A 12,027-nucleotide genomic window follows, 5' to 3' on the forward strand; every position below is an offset into this window, starting at 1 on the left:
CCCATCAAACAAACCAGCCTCTTGTCCACAGAGCCATACTCTAAACACTTTTGCCTGTTTGTTTCAGGCTCAGACTTCACACTAGAATGTAAACGTCATGAGGGCAAAGACTTGTGCATTGTCGCCGTTTTTTCAGCTTCTGACCTAGCTAGCACATAGCAGCAGGTTAACAAACGCTGACTTAGAGGAGTGACTGCGCAGCAGCAAACATAAAGCCTAGAAAGAAAGGACGATAGGCCTGCTTTCCGGGCCCAGTTTGAGCTCCTGGGAAACTACAACTCCCAGCATGCTCCGACACAACGGAATCATGCCCGGCCCCTGACGCCCTAGCGTGTTTAGAGGGCGCAGGCAGGCTGCGGCGCCCGCCGGGACTTGTGGTCCCATCCGCGATGGGGGTGGGGCCGGCATGGAGGCGGGCGGGGGCCGGGGGCGGGCGCGGCCCCTCCCCCGTCACTTCCTGCCGGGCTGCGGGCGCCGGAGCCGCTCTTCAGCGTTTGCGCTGGCGGTCGTCGCGTCTGTGTCGTCTCCCCCCCTTCTTCTGTTCCCCGGCCCGGCGGCGCCCGCCTCCTCCGCGGCCACACCGCCTCTTCCCTCCCCGGTCCCTTCTTCCTCGCCTTCTTTCCTTGCTCCTTCCCCTCCTCGCCGCCGCCCGGGACCGCCGACCCGTGGACGAGCTCCGGGGAAGCAGGCAGGTGAGGCGGCCGGGCCCGGGCCTCGGTAGGGCCCTCGTAGGCGCGGCGGCAGCGGGAGGTGGGCGGCGGGTGGTCTAGGCCTCGCGGGCGCGCGACCTGCGGCCCAGGCCCGTCTCCGCCCGCGGGGCCTTCCCGGAGGAGGCGGGCCCTCCGCGCCGCTCGTGGGCTCGGTGCCCGAGTTAGGCGGGGGCGCGGGCAGGGGCTGGGCCGGTCGGGAGCCCCCCAGGTCTCGGCGCTCTGCACAGTGCCGCGGCCACTGCCGAGCCGTGGGACGAGGTGCCAATTCCCGGCTCTGCCCCTTCGCAAGTCACTTCATACTCTTTGTGTCTCTGTTGTGAGGGGAAGGGAGGGAGGTAGAAGACTAATCCTGTCCCAATCCTGCCTCTTCGGACTGTGAAGGTGCAATGAAATGGGGGCGTGTAAAGTGCTTATCAGCGTGCCAGACCCACATCATGTCCCAATAAACGGTTTGCATAATTTATTAGCGTGATATGAAGGTATAATTTAGGGTGAAGACTGGACAGAAGTTGACCTACCTTCCCATTCGGGTTTCTTCCGAGGCAAAGGAACCCGCGTGCCCACTCCCAGCCCTGGGCATTGTGTTTGCTTAGCATCAGAAAGGGGCGCGCGCTTAATGGGGACACTGTAGCAGGCAAAGTATGAGTGCAAAGACACAGCCATCCTTTCTGTAGAACCCGCTGCGGGGACTTCACCCCGGCTCCCTCGGGCTCAGCAACCTGTCCCATGTTTCCCTGCCACCATCCAGAACCTTATTGTCATTCCTTTTTCTGGGAAAGTTTCTGGCACAAGCTCCCCTCCTATGTGTCGGGCTCTGGAGGTCGAGTATGCAAAGATGTGAAACTCTGCTTTGCCGGTCCACGTCTGCTGCAATCTTCGGCTGAATTTTTCTTTCACTCCGGGGTCCTGGTTAGCAATTACCCGAAACCCTGACCGCCTCTCCTCCTCCCGTGGCAATATTGCTGGTGTGGAAACTTTATTTTGTTTTGCCCGTCGTGATGTGGGGGCCTTTTTTAAGGTCACACTTCATCTGCTTGTAGCTGTACTTCTTGAGATGATGTTAGAAGAGATTTAAACTAGTCTTTTAGGCATCCGTGCTTATCAAATATAAATTACATCGCTACTTGTTGAAGTAAAAGCTAAAAAGTCTCGGCCATTCTAGTGAGCTTTTAGAAGAGCTCCCTTTCTATTCTGACTCAGCCTTTCTCTCTCTCTTAAGATTAAGTTCATTTGTTTTTATTTTTGAGTGTTACACCAGCAGCAGCTGTTGGGGAAGTGGAAAGACTACTTTTGGAATTCAAAGGTGATCAGGCTGCAAGTGCTTCACAAGCTGAGCTGACTCAAAGTGTATTGGTTTGTGTCTTTTAAGTCTGTGCTTAGTGACATAGATGTCCCCTTCCTTAAAGACACACAAACTCAGATTCACAAGAATAATATAGTGTGTTAGCTCTGCCCAACGACGGACTCTTCTGTGCCTTAGCATTTGTGTGTGTGTCCTTTTGTTTGTGTGGGCCTGTACACATGTGCATGTCCTTGTATGCCTGTGGAGGTCAGAGGTCAACCTGTCTTGCTCTTCCTTGATGACTCTCTACTTTATTTTCTGAGACAGTCTCTGAGCAGGATGCTTCCCCCCACCTACCCAAATTTCAGCCCGTGATCACCAAATTGTTTTGGTCAGTATTTGCTTAATAAGTGGATAATGTTTATATCACACTCATCTCAATAATGCAAAGCATTATTGTTTTTACTATCTTCCTAAAATTTGTAACAGACAGGAAATACTTTCTGTCATAAATTGTTGAGTATAATGGCTTTTTAACAGCCCCCAAACAAACGATTCTGTGAGCATCACCAAGTATATTTGGCACATCGAAAATTATTTCAGGGAAGTTGTATTTTAATGCTGTGGTGGAGAACCTGAAGTTAATTCTTTTAGTGTTTTTTTTGTTTTGTTTTGTTTTGTTTTGCTTTGCTTTTTGTTTTTGATAGTATCTCTAGTTTAGGCTGACCTTGAAACTCCTCTATCAGTCCTGTCTTACTGAGGTGCAGAGATTACAGGTGTGAGCTGTCATGCCTGGCTTCTGAAGTTATTTTTAAGTATGAAAGTTAAATACTGTAGAGGGCACTGTGTATTGGTTGCCCAGCTTTGGCAATTATTAACTCCTAGCTAAGGTCAGTATTGTTTCTTGAACTCCCTTTAAGCTAGCTTATTTTTTGGATTTTTTTGTTTGTTTGTTTTTTGAGACAGAGTTTCTCTGTAGCTTTGGAGTCTGTCCTGGAACTAGATTGGTAGACCAGGCTGGACTTGAACTCTGCCTGCCTCTGCTGGGATTAAAGGCATGTGCCGTCACCACCTGACTCTAAACTAGCTTGTTTTGAAACAAACCCTAAACCTATCATAATCTTAGTCATTTTGACTTTATCCAGATTATCTCAGGTTGACTGACAGTTCTTTTCTTTTTCTTTTTGGTCTGGCTTCTTTGTTGACCTGTGATTAATACGAAGCAGGAAAACAGCTGCAGAGTTAGTGGATTCCCCTTCTTAAGGAAGAGCCCAGGTTTCAGTCTTTCTCCTTATGAACTGAGTCAGTTGTTCCCGAACTATTAATGGCTAATTGGAAAATGGAGCGGTGACGAAAGCCATTGACCCCAGCACTCAGGAGACTAATGCAGGCAGAGACCCTGTCTCAAAAGTACAAAGAAAAGGGCTATGGGGCTATAGATCAGTGGTGGGATACTTGCCTAGCATGCACAGAGCTCCAGGTTTCCTCTCTAGTACTTCAAAACTCCCAAGACGTGTTGTTGAATTGCTGTCTGAAGGGCCCCTGCAGTGTTTACAAACAGCACATTGGTTGAGTGTTTAGATCCTTAGCTGAACAGTGTGCAACCCCAGGTTAGGGATTGTTGGTATCTCCCTTGTCTAAAGCAAAGATCTCTTTCAGATGAGGTTGACCAGCACGTTGTGTTTGCTGTTATTACTCAATCTTCTCTGTAGCTTTGGCATTTCTGTGCTACAGGTCTGTATCAGAACAGTGCCAGAGCTCCTGCTGTCTCAGTTGTTACAGCCTGGGTGGTGAGGAGTGGCTGCCTCTTTACATTAATTTAGAAGCCTGTTCTTAATCCCAGAATTCCATGTCTAAGGAATAAACAGCTGGACTGTGGTGGCACACACCTTTAATCCCAGTGCTTGGGAGGCAGAGGCAGTCTGATCTCTGTGAGTTAGAGACCAGCCTGGTCTAGGAGAGCTAGTTCCAGGACAGGCTCCAAAGCTACAGAGAAACCCTGTCTGGAAAAACAAAAAATAAAAACAACAACAAAAAAAAAAAAAAAAAAAAAAAAAAAAAAAAAAGAAAGAAAGAAAGAAAACTCATTTATATACAAGTTATTTTAAGTTTAAGCATGAACTAGTGTAAACCTGCTGTAATCATGGCAGGTCAGACAGCAGGAACCTAGTGTGAGCACCTCTCTTGGAGGCTCTTTACTCAGACTTGGGGGAACAAGGTGTTTTCAGAGTTGACGTGCTCAGTTTTCCAGCTGTGGGGTTTTGGGAAACATAGAATTTTAATTTGTTTTCTTCTTTTTGTGTACAATTTGTGTACGCTGCATGCAGTCTGACTGCTCTCCTCACTGGTTAATCCCAGATGGGGTACTGTGACCTCCATACTGGGTCATCTTAAGAGATATGCTGCTCCCTTCAGTTGACAGCTTTTGGAGTTGCTTGCAAAGCATTCTCTTAGCCTGGAGTCTTAGAGACTTAAGGATTTTCATGACTTGTTTCACAGCAGACTTGTGATGGATAATGTGTGTGTAATTTTCCCATGGTTTTTCTTTTCTTTCTTTTTTTTTTTTAACACAAAAGCAAAAACTCCTTACTAGAATCAAAGCTGTAGTGTTTATGCTGCAAAATATAGAAATTGCAAGCTGAAGGACTGAACATGAGAAGACCTGTGAGTTGCTATGGTTACTTCCTCCCAACATTTCATTACAAAGTTTCCAGCACATGCCAAAGTTTCTGAAATGTTAGTCCTGGCCCTGTAAGTACCACCTACTCTACCATTATCACTGACCCAAACTGCACTAACATGCTTGTCTGGCAGTCATTAATCTAGATTTTGATGCATTTTACAGTTGCCACAGCACCACAGGAAATGCTGCTTCACGTGATGTTTTGCTAGGGTTTGTTACTTGTTTTGCTGTGCTGAGGGTGGGCCTAGGACCTTGCTTAAAATAGCCGAATGCCCTACAGCTAATCTATGTCTCCAGCTGTTAAGATTGATTTTATTTTACTTATTTTTAAGTTTTTTTTCTTTTTGAGATAGGGTCTTGCTTTGTAGCCGTGGTTGTCCTGGATCTAACTCATATAGGCATCCACCTGCCTCTGCCTCCTGATTAAAAGGCATGTACAACCATGCCCAGTCCAAATCTTTTTTTTTTTTTTTTTTTTTTTTTTTTTTAAAGAGCTTTGTTGATTTTTACTTCCAGTTAGGGTTTGACTGAAAAATCTCTGCTTTTAAAGCTAATTGTTTTTTGAACTTTTGCATCAGGATAATGTTGACTAAATCTTTTGCTCTTACATACAGAGAAAATGGTAGGGTTAGAAGTAGCTCCGTGGGGGCTTGTCAGAGGGTCCAGATGATGCCTTGGCTGTATGTCATGCTGGCAGCTCAGTGCTCTGAACTAAAATCCACACTGAACTGTTTTCAAGGGAGTTAATGAAATTACTGCCAGTACTTTGTGTTATTACACACACACACACACACACACACACACAGATGGTTTCTCTGCAGTTTTGGAGCCTGTCCTGGCACTCACCCTGTAGACCAGGATAGCCTCGAGCTCACAGAGATCCACCTGCTCCTGCCTCCCAACTTCTGGGATAAAAGGCATTCACCACCACCAACTGGCTATTTTATTTATTTATTTATTTATTTATTTATTTATTTATTTATTTAATGAATATATGAGTGCTCTATCTGTATGTATGACTTTATACCAAAAGAGGGCACCAGATCTCATTTCAGATGGTTGTGAGCCACCATGTGGTTGCTGGGTATTGAACTTGAGACCTCTAGAAGAGCAACCAGTGCTCTTAACCGCTGAGCCATCTCTGCTGGCTATTTTTTAATATTTTCATTCATACACTAGTGATAGGTCTAATTATTTATTTATTTATTTATCCATCCATCCACCTATTTATTTATGACAGTTGGTTTAAAACTGATGTCACCTTGTAAGAGAAAAAGAAAACCTTGGTGTTACATGTCCTTTGCTTAATAAGAGTGCACTCTGAAAGCAAAGGTGGGAGGCATTTGCTTCTCACTAAAACTTAGTCTTCTGCCAGGCATGGTGGCACACATTTATCCCAGCACTTGGGAGGCAGAGACAGAGGTAGGAAGATCTCTTGTGAGTTCCAGGCCAGCTTGGTGGACAGCCAGGGATACAGAGACAGACTCTTGTTTTACCACTCCTCCCCTAAATAAATAAAAAAGAATTACAGAGTAGGGTTATTTGATGAAGAAAAGAATCCAAGAGGTCACATTTATGTAAGGAATAAAAGCTGCCTGTCATGAACTCTTTTAGACCAAGGGTTGAAGTAGATCCTTTATGTTGGATTCCTCCCTGCCAAGTACTAACGGGCTGACCCCACTTAGCTTTGGCAATCAGAAGAGATCTGGGATGACTGTAGACTTGATGTAAGATTTCTGTCACCTCCAGTGTAAGGATCAGAGCTGAGGATAGGAAAGCCCTTGGACTCAGGTCCCTGGGCAGCACTGACTGGCCTGGCTCTAAGGCTAAGGCTCTTGTTTTTGTTCATGAGCCTGGCTCCTGATGGTGTGTCATCTCTTTAGCCCAGACATTCTTTGCCACAGAGCGGTGTGCTTCTCTGTATTTACATTGCTTTTCTCCCTAGGATGGGTTTTGTTCATTAGAGCTTCAGGCCAGTTTGAATGAAAATGTTTAGGTAATACATGTTTTTTTGGGGGCCTTTTGGCCCAGTGACAGTGTAGTACACCAGGCATGTCACATGTGTAGTCTTCAGTCTTGTCACATATAAAATGGAGTTCCCACTACCAGTTTCATACGACTAGCCCACTCGTTTGTCAAGTGATTCCTGGGTGAGTTAGCTGTTAATAGCGGTGCCACATTAGTGTTGCCTTGCATTCATCATAAGTCATACAAGTAAATTAAGAAAAAAGCCACCTTAAAAAGACTGTACATGAGCTGGGGAGCTGGCCCAGTGATCAGGAGCACTGGCTGCTTTTCCAGAGGACCCAGAGTCACTTCCCGGCACCCACATGGCAGCTCACAACTGTCTGTAACTCTTAATTCCTTGGGATCTGACCTCAAATACACATTAAAAAAAAAAAAAAAGTTAAAAAGACTTGTGTATAGAGGGAGGCTGATCTCTGTGAGTTCAAGGCCAGCCTGGTCTTCAGAGCAAGTACCAGGACAGGCTCCGAAGCAACAGAGAAACCCTGTCTGGAAAAAAACAAAAACAAAGCATAAATAAAATTTATGCTTCAGTTAATTTTACTTTGCTTATGGAAAGCATAGATTTCAGGCCAAGTAATCCCTAAGCCTGTAATCCTAGCACCTGAAAGGTGGAGACAGAAACATCAGGAGTTCAAGGCCAGCTTTGACCACATAACCAAATATGAGATTGTTCCATGCTCCACGAGAACTGTGTAGCTATACCCCTTAAAAAATGACATAGAAAAATTAGGCAAGATCTGAGACAGGCCTGTTCCTGAGGGAAGTAATTAATAACCTAAGCAGTATTATCCACTTCATCCCAGAACAGAACACCCTTCTGTAGGATGAGCCACACTCATTGCATCTGATTTCACAGTAGCCTACAGAAAGTCACCCAGCACACACCACCTCAGGGGCAGCATGAGGACAAAGGCGGTGGGTGTCACTGGTCAGCCTCTTAGGACCCCACAAGGGAGTAATGATCAGAAGGGGAGACGAGAGGAGAAATTCAGAGGAAGTAGAAGTGGTTCAAAAAGCAGCTTATGTGGAACACTAAACTACTCAAGTAGCCAGGCTCTTAGGGACAGGTGGAAAAGAGAGTGGCAGATACTGACCCTGGGGAATTCACTGGTATTGGTGACCCCCCCAAAAAATTAATTGGAATTCATTCCTCAGTACCACCACAAATTAAAACAAACAAACAAACAAACAAAAAAACAAAAAAAAAGTGTCAGAAGTTAATTGGAGTCAGGACGGGACAGGCTCCAAAGTTACACAGAGAAAACCCTGTCTCAAAAAACCAAAAAAAATATAATTGGAGTCTTAGCTAATGCTTTTTTCAAATAAAAAATATTATAATTCAAAAAGAATGTATTTTTTATTTTTTGTATTTATTTATCTATTTATTTTGAGACTGGGTCCTGGCTGTCTTAACTTACTGTGTAACCAGTATCACTTTTAATAAAGTCCAGTGACAGTTTATAGTTTGGGAGATAGCTGCTGTTCTTCAAGAAAGGTTATAGCATAGGCCTCTCTTCCTTTTTAGCCTTGTTGCCTGTCTTTAGCCCTCACCCTAGGCCAGTAGTGCACAGCCAAGAGAACTTTTCTGTTGCCATGTGTCTCTTTCAGTAACCAGGTAGTGTTAAAAGTAAATACTGCTGTGACTGGATGTGATGGCCTATCTTACTTAGCATTAAGGCAGGAGGATTGCTATGAGTTTGAAGACAGCTTGAGATACATAAGAAGACTCCACCTCTCCAAAAAGAGCTGGGTATGGTGGTGCATGCCTTTAATCTCATTCTTGGGAATCAGAAGCAGACGAATCTCTGTGGGTTCATGGCCAGCCTGGTCTACCTAGTGAGACTTTGTCTTCAAAAAGCAAATAAATAAGCATATATTGCACTTGCTGTGTAGTTCAGACTGGCTGTTAATCAGTGGTCCTCATCTCTACATTCCTGAATGATGGAATTACAGGCATTCACTACTTCTGGATGAAATTTAGTTACTTTGAGCTCCATCCATCCCTTTTGAAAATATGTATGTATTCATTGCTTTAAAATACTTGATTGAAATCTTTAGATAAAACTAAGAACTTTTAAAACAAAGCAGATGTAAATCAGTTTTGTCTATTGTGACAGAGAAGGCAATGAGGTCGTAGTATTTGAGCCTGAATTCATATTCCAGTCATCTCTGGCTTAGTATCTACAAGAAGCTGAGCGCAGTGCAAGGACATGCCACCACACTCAGCTAGTGCTGCTCTACAGGGACGAAAGTGTGCTATTTCCAGGATGTTTTCTGCTTAGTAAATTGAAAGCAAAATGATGGCTTCTCACACATAATCTAGGAAAGATCTAAGATTTTTTTTTTTTTTAAAGATTCATTTATTTATTATGTATACAATGTTCTGCTGGCATGCATGCCTGCATACCAGAAGAGGGCACCAGATCTCGTTATAGATGGTTGTGAGCCACTCTGTGGTTGCTGGGAATCAAAACTCAGGACCTCTGGAAGTGCAGCCAGTGCTCTTAATCTCTGAGCCATCTCTGCAGCCCCAAGATCTAAGTTCTTAGCTCTGTAGCCCCGTGACTGGAACCTCTTGAGAACATTTTGTATTTCCAGACTAGAATTGTTCATAATTTACTATTTAGAGGTAGAACTTGGGCTGTAAAGATAGAGGTGGAGGAAAGCAGCAAACTTTTAATTAATTTGACTTGTGGAATTATCAGTAAATAGCAATTTTCTTTTGTTTATGAAGCTGACATAACGGTAGACTGAAATGAGCCAAAACTGTAGAAAACACAGAATCGCAAGGTAAGGAGTGCTAGCTGATATTGCTACTTTCCCCTCCCTTTAAAAAGGAAAAAGAAAAATCAGTGCACAAACTACTGGGTTTCGCTGTGCCACTTTTCGTACATATGTATTCCGTTGTACTTGTCTGTATGCCCCATCCTAACCCTGCCCTGCTCTCCTTCTGAGAGCTGTTGTTTCTGCCCTCTAATTCACATTGCGTCTCCCTCCCACTCCTTTTGAGGCAGGATCTCACTGTGTAGACAAGGCTGGCCTAGAACTAACTCACAGTCTGCCTCCCAGATGCTGAGATTAAAGGTGTGATCACCATGCCTGCTGTGAATTCATTTTATTAAATATAACGTGCTTTTAAAAATCTTTACATTCCCCTCCACTGTGATGTTCCCTGAGCATTAGGTGCAGGAGTTATGTTGTAGATTCATTCGTCAGCTGGGCTGGATACCCGTGACTAGTTGTTTTCTGCACTTTCACCAATTGTGATTTTCTTTTATGGTCTGTTTTTCAGAAGTTTCTTTGGTGAGGATTGTTACTACACTTACTGTATGTATGAGGATGATACTTTTTTTTTTAAAGATTTATTTATTATTATATATACAGTGTTCTGCCTGTATGTATGTCTGCAGGCCAGAAAAGGGCACCAGATCTCATTACAGATGGTTGTGAGCCACCATGTGATGGTTGCTGGGTATTGAACTCAGAGCCTCTGGAAGAGCAGCCAGTGCTTTTAACTGCTGAGCCATCTCTCCAGCACCAGAGATAAGTAGTTGGAATGCAGTTAGGAATTATGCTGGTCTAGTAAGTGGCAGTGTTAAGTTCCCTTCCAAGATCCATGAACCCTGTTAGTGCTGGGTAGGTAGCTAAGTTTCCAGGACCAGGCATGATCTCTCTGTTTCAAAGTCTTAAGTCCAATTAAACTTGGTTACCTCCAAGGTATGAATGCTTCTGTTACACCTTCAGGAATAGCTTGCCATGCTGATTATTGTAGTTCTTAGACTTCACAGCTGGATAGAATAATTGATTTCTTCCCTTTCTTGACAGCTTGCATAGCACCTTCCAGGACTGTTGAATTTATTTGTAAAAACTTGTAGGGAAGAGGAAAATAAGAGCCTGGTTAAGTTTTTGGGATAGAAAAGAAAATGAAATTTATGAATGGGAAAGTTGGTGGGATTAAACTCTTTCTTTCTTTTCTTTTTTTAAAGACAGGGTCTCTGTGTAGTCTTGGTAGTCCTAGAACTCAAAGAGATCCTTCTGCATCTGCCTCCTGAGTACTGGATTAAAGATGTGTACCACTGGTGATGTTTGGCCTTGGAATTAAAATTTTTTAACTTTTGTGTGGTGTAAAACTTTCTGGGAGGAACAGTTAATGATGGGTTTTCATTTAGGAAGTGTGTTTTTACTTAGATGTATTTATTTTATATCTATGAATTGGCCTGGTTGCATATGCATGCATTGCTTGCTTGCTTGGTGTTTATGGAGGCCAGAAGATGATGCTTGATCTCTTTAAAAGAGCTATGGGTGGTTGTGAGACACCAAGTGGATACTAAAGGTCTAACAGGTCCTCTGTAAGAGCAACAAGTGATCTAAACTACTGAGCCATCTCTCTAGCCCAGTGGCTCTCCCCCTCTTTGGGGGAGGTCCAATGACCCTTTCACAGAGGTAGCCTAAGACCATCCGAAAACACAAATATTAACCTTATGATTCATACCAGTAGCAAAATTACAGTTATAAAGTAGCAATGAAAATAATTTTGTGGTTGGGGGCTCATCACAGCATGAGGAACTGTACTGTATTAAAGGGTCCCAATCTTCCTAGAGGTAGAGAACCACAGCTCTAGACCCTAGGAAGATTTTTTTTGTTTGTAGCAGTTACCCTTTTGTGCAGAACAATCCTCCCATGCCTACTTGACTCTGGCAGATGTGATAAGGGACCATATTCAAGGCTTGAACTGTGTTGAAAGATCCTGAGTAGTCATGCGTTTTCAGGCATCAGTTGTAGATAGTTTTGTTGTTAAAGTGAGTGAGAGTGGGACTTTTTAAGCTAACTGTCCTATCCTGCCTTTGTTTCTCTTGAGTATCAGGTAATAGTGGAATTTCTTTTTTAAATTTTCAAGACAGGGTTTCTCTGTAGCTTTGTAGCCTCTCCTGACACTTGTGTAAACCAGGCTGGCCTGGAACTCAGAAATCCACCTGTCTCTGTCTCCTGATTAAAGGTGTGTGCCACCAGCAGCTGGCTAATAGTGGAATGTTTTATAGTTGGTTATATTTTTTTCTTATGCAACTATTTATGGATCTAGGACTGTGGTGGAACACTGGCTTGACATTGATCTCAAAGCAATTCTTTTGAAAATGATTGTGTAGGATACTAATGACTGACATGCATCTGTGCTCATGGTTTTCCTTGCTACCAGTGTTTAGATGATACTGGAGTTTGTGGATTGTTTCCTGGGAAGGGAGGTGAGTTTTACTCTCAGGAAACAACTGAATTGCAATTAGGAAAAAAAAAGTCTCAGATTAGGGTCTTATGCGGGAATGATGGTT

The 12,027-nt window shown here is 43.7% G+C and overlaps 1 protein-coding gene across 1 annotated transcript in view; it reads left to right on the plus strand.

Moving 5' to 3' along the window:
* The first annotated feature begins 391 nt into the window (after positions 1-391).
* Stau1 (staufen double-stranded RNA binding protein 1) overlaps positions 392-12,027 on the plus strand; it is a 35,351-nt gene continuing 23,715 nt past the window's right edge. Inside the window, 3 exon segments of the mRNA XM_051186057.1 lie at positions 392-517; positions 520-593; positions 595-692. Coding sequence (XP_051042014.1) covers positions 407-517; positions 520-593; positions 595-692 — 283 coding nt within the window. The 5' untranslated portion in view covers positions 392-406.

The sequence above is a fragment of the Phodopus roborovskii genome, unplaced genomic scaffold, assembly GCF_943737965.1.
Source record: "Phodopus roborovskii unplaced genomic scaffold, PHOROB, whole genome shotgun sequence".
NCBI lineage: Eukaryota > Metazoa > Chordata > Mammalia > Rodentia > Cricetidae > Phodopus > Phodopus roborovskii.